Source organism: Triticum urartu, chromosome 5A, assembly GCF_056163025.1.
Source record: "Triticum urartu cultivar PI428250 chromosome 5A, HENAU_Tu73, whole genome shotgun sequence".
Taxonomy (NCBI): Eukaryota; Viridiplantae; Streptophyta; class Magnoliopsida; order Poales; family Poaceae; genus Triticum; species Triticum urartu.
Genome location: NC_141877.1, coordinates 415,892,085 through 415,898,792, shown reverse-complemented (window position 1 = coordinate 415,898,792; position 6,708 = coordinate 415,892,085). Strand labels below are relative to the sequence as shown.

The window sequence follows — 6,708 nt, the reverse complement described above, 5'->3', positions numbered from 1 at the left end:
AATAAAGAAACGAGGCTCTGATACCAATTGAAAGGATCGATATGGTTGACTAGAGGGGGGTGAATAGGCAACTAACAATTTTTAGCTTTTCTTTAACAATTTAAACTTTGCATCAAAGTAGGTTGTCTAGATATGCAACTAGGTGAGCAACCTATATGATGCAACAAGGATAGGAACACAAGCAAGCAAGAGATATGAAACAAATAAGCTTGCTCAAGTAAAGGCACGAAATAACCAAGAGTGGAGACGGTGGAGACGAGGATGTGTTGCCGAAGTTCCTTCCCTTTGAGAGGAAGTACGTCTCCGTTGGAGCGGTGTGGAGGTACAATGCTCCCCAAGAAGCCACTAGGGCCACCGTATTCTCCTCACGCCCTCACACAATGCGAGATGCCGTGATTCCACTATGGGTGCCCTTGAAGGCGGCGACCGAACCTTTACAAACAAGGTTGGGGCTCTCTCCACAACTTAATTGGAGGCTCTCAACAAAACCACGAAGCTTCACCACAATGGAATATGGCCCTGAGGTGACCTCAACCGTCTAGGGTGCTCAAACACCCAAGAGTAACAAAATCCACACAAGAAAGTATGGGGGAAGCAAATATCCTTTGGTGGAAGTGTAGATCTAGGTCTTCTCCTTCAATCCCTAGCAAATCAACAAGTTTGAGTGGCTAGAGAGAGAGATCGGGCAAGAGAGCTTGGTGTGCATTAATGGTGGAGTGAGAGAGGTCAAAGGTGGGAGTGGTAGGTGGGAGAAGCTCCCTTATATAGCAACCCTAAATTCCAGCCGTTACTGCGTTTTTTGTACTGCAGCGGTACAACCGGTCCTCGTCCCGGTACAACCGGGACTCACGGTGTATCTGCAGAACCCTACCAAGCGGTACAACCGGACCTATAGGCGATAGTACCGGCTAAGAAAAATAACCGGACTAACCACCTAGCCACCGCACAACCACCGCATCAAAACAGGAGCTTGACCAGCACTTGGGCGGTGCCTGGCCGGAACAACCACATGGCCTTGAGCTCTTGAGCGGCTAAGTTCAGAGCGGAAGAACCGCTCGGAACACCGGTGGTACCGGTCATTGAGGAACGACCGGACCAACCGGGCCACTACCGCCCAAGAACCGCATCAAACAGAAGCGCGAGCGGTACTTGAGCGGTGTATGGCCGGAACCACCGTCCTAGCTTTTTCAGAGCCTGGTGGCGGTACCACCGCCCGGAGGCAGCGGTACAACCGCTCGAGCAAAGCTGATGAGCGACAAGATCCAGCGGTACAACCGCTCCAGAGAGCGGTACAACTGCTGGGCAGAAACAGTGAGCAGGAATAGATAAGGGAAGATACAAGGAAAACTCTCTCTCTCTCACACCTGATAAAGACAAAGGAGGGGTGATGAAGGTGTACGTGAAAAGATTCCCCCAGTCCTTTCTAACGAGGATTCCCTCTTGATAGTACGGGTTCCCTACGACCAAAGAGATAAAAACATAGGGGACACCGTCTTCGATCTTTTCCTACAAGAGAGAATAGCAATCCGATGTAGGCTTAAGCATCGAGAACCTGAAACATATAGCACACGGTTAGACCACAAAGGGTTGTCATCATCATCCAAAACATAAAGTAGGGAAATGCCCTTTCACCGGGCTTGGTCGTAGTACAACACGTGCCCTAGTTAGTTTCCTTGTCTTGTTACTAAGTAAAGAACTATGGCGTCCTTCTGATGACGAGCCGCCATCTCTGGTGCTGGGCCGTGAGCCGGCCCGCTTGGTGAGTCGCCCCGCAAGCCTTGAGGCCTTGATCGTCACGACCCATTCCAAGTCTTGCTCTTCAGGTCGCCATTGGATAACCCAGCCCTGAATGGGCGGGTTATATCGTGGGGTTATATCCCCAACAAGACTTCTCCCATCTCCTCAAGAACAAACGTAACTACTCACATGACATATTCATGTTCAAGATTAGAGGGGTATTGAATAGCATAATGGATCTAAACATATGATCTTCCACCAAATAAACCAACAAGCATCAACTATAAGATGTAATCAACACTACTAGCATCCCACAGGTACCAATCTGAGATTTTGAGACAAAGATTGAATACAAGAGATGAACTAGGGTTTGAGATGAGATGGTGCTGGTGAATATGTTGATGAAGATTAGTCCTCCCATGATGAGAGGATCGTTGGTAACGACAATGGCTTCGATTTCCCCCTCCTGGAGGGAAGTTTCCCCGGCGGAATCTCTCCGTCAGAGAGCAAAAGTGCTCCTGCCCAGGTTCCGCCTCGAGACGGCGGTGCTTCGTCCTGAAACCTTTCTTCTGATTTTTTTCTAAGACAAATGGCATCATATAGGTGAAGATAGGCCCCGGAGGCCTGCCAGGCTCACCACAAGCTCAGGGGGGCGCGCCCCCCAGGCTTGTGGCTGTCTCGTGGGTCCCCTTCTGGTACTTCTTTCGCCAATAATTTTAATATATTCTAAAATAATTTTTCGTTAATTTCAGCTCATTTGGAGATGTTAATGCCTCCGATATAGCCCTTTTCGGTCCAGAATTCCGGCTGCCGGGAATCTCCCTCTTTATGTGAAACTTGCAAAATAAGAGAGAAAAGGCATAACAATTGTATCATAAAGTGAAATAGCAGTTCATAATGCAATAAATATCAACATAAAAACATGATGCAAAATGGACGTATCAACGGTTCACGAACCCGAATGTCTGGGGAATCTGCCGTGCCAAAGTTCAGCGTGTTTAAGATTCGTGGTCCAAATGAAGGCCCGAAAGGGCGCTCGGGCCAAAACGCTAGGTTCCTTAGAGCATCTCTAGCAGACCCCTTAAAACGGAGCGGCCTGTAAAAATCCAGTGACTATACGGGTTTGACCTGTTTTTTGGGCCAGACCAGAGCCCGTATTGTCGCCCGGACCGTAAATGTTTTTATGGTGGCCCGCAAACCGCCCTCCCACAGTATATCTAAGGGTTTGCGGCCGAAATATGGGTCGAAACCCTATCCGCGCACTGCCGCAATTCCCAAATCCTCCTATCGATTTCTCGCCGCCGACATCTTCAATCCCCCTCGATGTGGTGCGGAATGTGGTCGGCGGGCTGTGGAAAAGGGCTGCCCATAGGTACAGAAACCAAGGGCTCTCGCCGCCGCCGTCGCTCCTCCGCCGCGAGACAGAGGAGTACGACTGCAAGCAGGCGCTCGAGGGCTGTCCTCCGGCTCCTCCGCCGCGGGCAGCTCCTCGGTCGGTGCCTCGAGCTCCCATTCGCCGCTCACCCCGGTGAAAAAGGAACCGGTGCGGTGAAGATGGAGCTCAAGGGGGAGCCGGAGCGGCGGGACGGTGGCGTCGTCGGGCTGGAGGATTTCCTCGCCCCCGGCGGAGGCGGATGCCATGGAGGCTGCCAACTTCGCGCGTAGTGCGCGGGAGGAGGAGGAGGTGGCACCGCGCCGCCACCGGGAGGAGGAGGTCAGCGACGTCCAGCTCGAGCAGGGCCTCGCCAGGGCGCGCGAGTTCGAGGAGAAGGAGGAGGAGTGGCACCGCGAAGCCAAAGTGGAGGACGCCGAGTACGTCGACCTCACCTCCGACACCAATGACGGGTGATCGCCGCTGCCGCCGCAACGTCGCCGCCGCACCTGCAGGGCTCACCGGTGAGCTCTATTTTGGTCAGTTTAGGGTTAGGGTAGGCCGACACGCTTTCTAGCGCCGATGAACTATATGTATATATGAATGATCATCTATATTATATTTATGTATGAATGATCATCTCTAGTGTTTTTCTTTCATTTCTGAGGCGAAACACCTTTTCAAAACTTTACAATTTCATATACGATTTCTGGTCGGCCGCAGACAAATTCGCCCCTTATATCACCTTCTACATGAACCGGGTCTACCCTGTACAAATAAACACCGGTGCTTAAAAAAAGTCTGGTTTATTTCTCTAAGCACTTCCCCTAAGCACCTCTCATTCCACAAGGCCTAAGGGCGGCTAGAGATGCTCTTACGTTTGGCCCTTATCGTTTCGGAAGTCTTATCACATTCGGACTAAAAACATGCTATAGAAACAGTTGACGGCATCTTATACAAATCTCAATGCGTAGATGCTCTCCAAGCATCTTTACTCAAGCAGCAACTTCTCCAAATAAAAAGTACGTATTCACAATTAAGAAATCGGTATGAATGTAGTAATGGATAAATATAGGTGTGTACTGGATGCTACGGAGCATTTTATTCTTCAATTCATTCAGAGAATGATCGGAAGGAAAGAGGACAACAGTTCAATTTTCTGGCGGAGCAGTGGCGAGGAAGGCACGGACGGCATCCATGAGCCCGGAGACGCCGGGAGAGCGGCCACTGGGCGGGACGTACCTGCCCGCGTGCTCCATGGTGTACTCCGCGATCTCGGCCGCCTCGCCGCCGCAGCGCAGCCACAGGGCCTCCGCGTAGCTCGCGTTCGCAAAGTAAGCCTCTGCCTCCACCTCTTTGCTCGTCCCGTCAACCACGACGGTGATCCGCCGGCGCTCGTAGACGCCGAGGTGAGTGCCCTGCCTCGGTCGGTTCGAGATTACTGAAACCGGAAAGGAGTCGTGTATTGACTATTGAGACGAGGGGGGATAGGGTACCTCTAGCAAGTCGAGGTCGGCGAGGGCGCTGGGAGACGCGGAGTAGAGCTCGCCGGAGACCAGACGGCCGGAGGACGGAGTCGGGGCAGGTAGGAGGAAGGGAACGGAGTAGGGCCCGATGACGAGGGAGGCTGGGGCGGCGGTGGTGGCCGAGCCGGCGAAGGGGCAGTCGAAGGCAGCCAGGCGGGGGTGATTGGGAAACCCGCGCTTCAGGGTGCCGTACACGAACACCATCGTCGCCGTCTCCGCCGACGCCGCCTCCATTATTGCCTCGGAGCCCTTCTGTTCCCCGGCCAGTCGGCTCTCGCGCAGCACTTCCGTAACAACTCGGAAAAACCGAAAGCAACTAGTTAACAAACGTTTTTTCGAGAGCCTTGTAAGTTGTAACTATCAGCGTCAGTTAGGGCATCTCCCCCCCCTCCCCCCCCCCCCCCCCCCCCGACGCATAAAAATCGCTTCCTGGAGACGAGCCGACGATACAATCGGCGCTGGGGGCGGTTTTACGCCCAGTCGTCGCCCCCAGGCGTCGAAATTGGCCCACTTTGCAGCCCAATTTCGGCGAATAAAGGGCCCATATGGGCGAGAATAGGCACATATTCGGCGTGGTTTCGCTGTGTCTCGGCGTTCAATTATCAACACAATTATTTCTTATCACATATTTCATCACAGAAAAATCAAATACTTTAACAAAATAGTACAATAACAAATAATTCAATACAAATTATATAGTTCAACAAATAAAAACTCGTATTTCATCACCCGGCGTCGTCCTTGAGCCTCCATAGGTGCTCAATCAGATCTTTCTGCAGTTGATGATGCATTTGTGGGTCTCGGATCTCCTGACGCATACTGAGATAGGCAATCCAAGTTGCCGGTAGCTGGTGATCAACTTCGGCTAGAGGACCCTGCCTGTAGTATGGTTCAGTGTCAAACACTGGGTCTTCTTGCTCGCTCTCGATGATCATGTTGTGCAAGATGACATAGCAAGTCATAATCTCCCACATTTGATCTTTGGACCAGGTCTGAGCGGGGTACCGAACAACAGCAAATCGAGATTGGAGCACACCAAATGCCCGCTCGACATCCTTCCTGCAAGCCTCCTGAAGCTTCGCAAACCAGGCGTTCTTGCCTCCTGCCACAGGGTTTGAGATCGTCTTCACAAATGTCGACCATTTCGGATAGATGCTGTCAGCTAGATAGTACCCCTTGTTGTATTGGTGCCCATTGATCTCGAAGTTCACCGGAGGAGAATGGCCCTCAACGAGCTTGGCAAAAACAGGAGAGCACTGCAGCACGTTGATGTCATTGTGAGTTCCTGGCATATCAAAGAAGGAGTGCCAAATACAGAGGTCCTATGTGGCTACCGCCTCAAGCACCACACTGCAACCGCCTTTGGCGCCTTTGTACATCCCCTGCCAACCAAATGGGCAATTCTTCTATTTCCAATGCATGCAGTCGATGCTTCCAAGCATCCCAGGAAATCCTCTTGCTGCATTCTGGGCTAGGATCCGAGCAGTGTCTTCCGCATTGGGTGTTCTCAAGTATTGTGGCCCAAACACTGCCACCACTACCCGACAGAACTTGTAGAAACACTCTATGCTGGTGGACTCGGCCATGCGCCCATAGTCGTCGAGTGAATCACTGGGAGCTCCATATGCAAGCATCCTCATCGCTGTCGTGCACTTCTGGATGGAGGTGAATCCAAGAGCGCCAGTGCAATCCATCTTGCACTTGAAGTAGTTGTCGAACTCCCGGATGGAATTCACAATCCTGAGGAAGAGCTTTCGGCTCATCCGATAACGGCGCCGAAATGTTCTCTCGCCATGAAGTGGAGCATCGGCGAAGTAGTCGGAGTAGAGCATGCAGTAGCCTTGGAGACGATGCCGGTTCTTTGCTTTCATCCGCTCCGGCACTGAGCCACTTCGCCGCGGCTTTTCATTGCTCGCCAGCAGCTGGCCGATGGCGGCGAGCACCATGAGATGCTCTTCTTCCTGGACGTCGGCCGCGGCTTCCTCCTCCAGCAGCGCGGCGAGCTCTTCCTCCTCATCCGAGTCCATCGTCGAGGCAGGCAAAACGCCGAACACCTTGCGCTCGGTGGGCGTG

At 52.3% G+C, this 6,708-nt stretch overlaps 1 protein-coding gene across 1 annotated transcript; it reads right to left on the bottom strand.

Annotated features, from left to right (window-relative positions):
* Positions 1-4,099: 4,099 nt before the first annotated feature.
* On the bottom strand, positions 4,100-4,950 carry LOC125509332 (putative gamma-glutamylcyclotransferase At3g02910). The gene is made up of 2 exons (XM_048674288.2): positions 4,606-4,950; positions 4,100-4,527 (listed from the first exon to the last, which is right to left on the bottom strand). Exons 1-2 carry the CDS (start codon positions 4,867-4,869, stop codon positions 4,261-4,263), a joined length of 531 nt encoding a protein of 176 aa, XP_048530245.2. The 5' UTR covers positions 4,870-4,950; the 3' UTR covers positions 4,100-4,260.
* Positions 4,951-6,708: the final 1,758 nt, after the last annotated feature.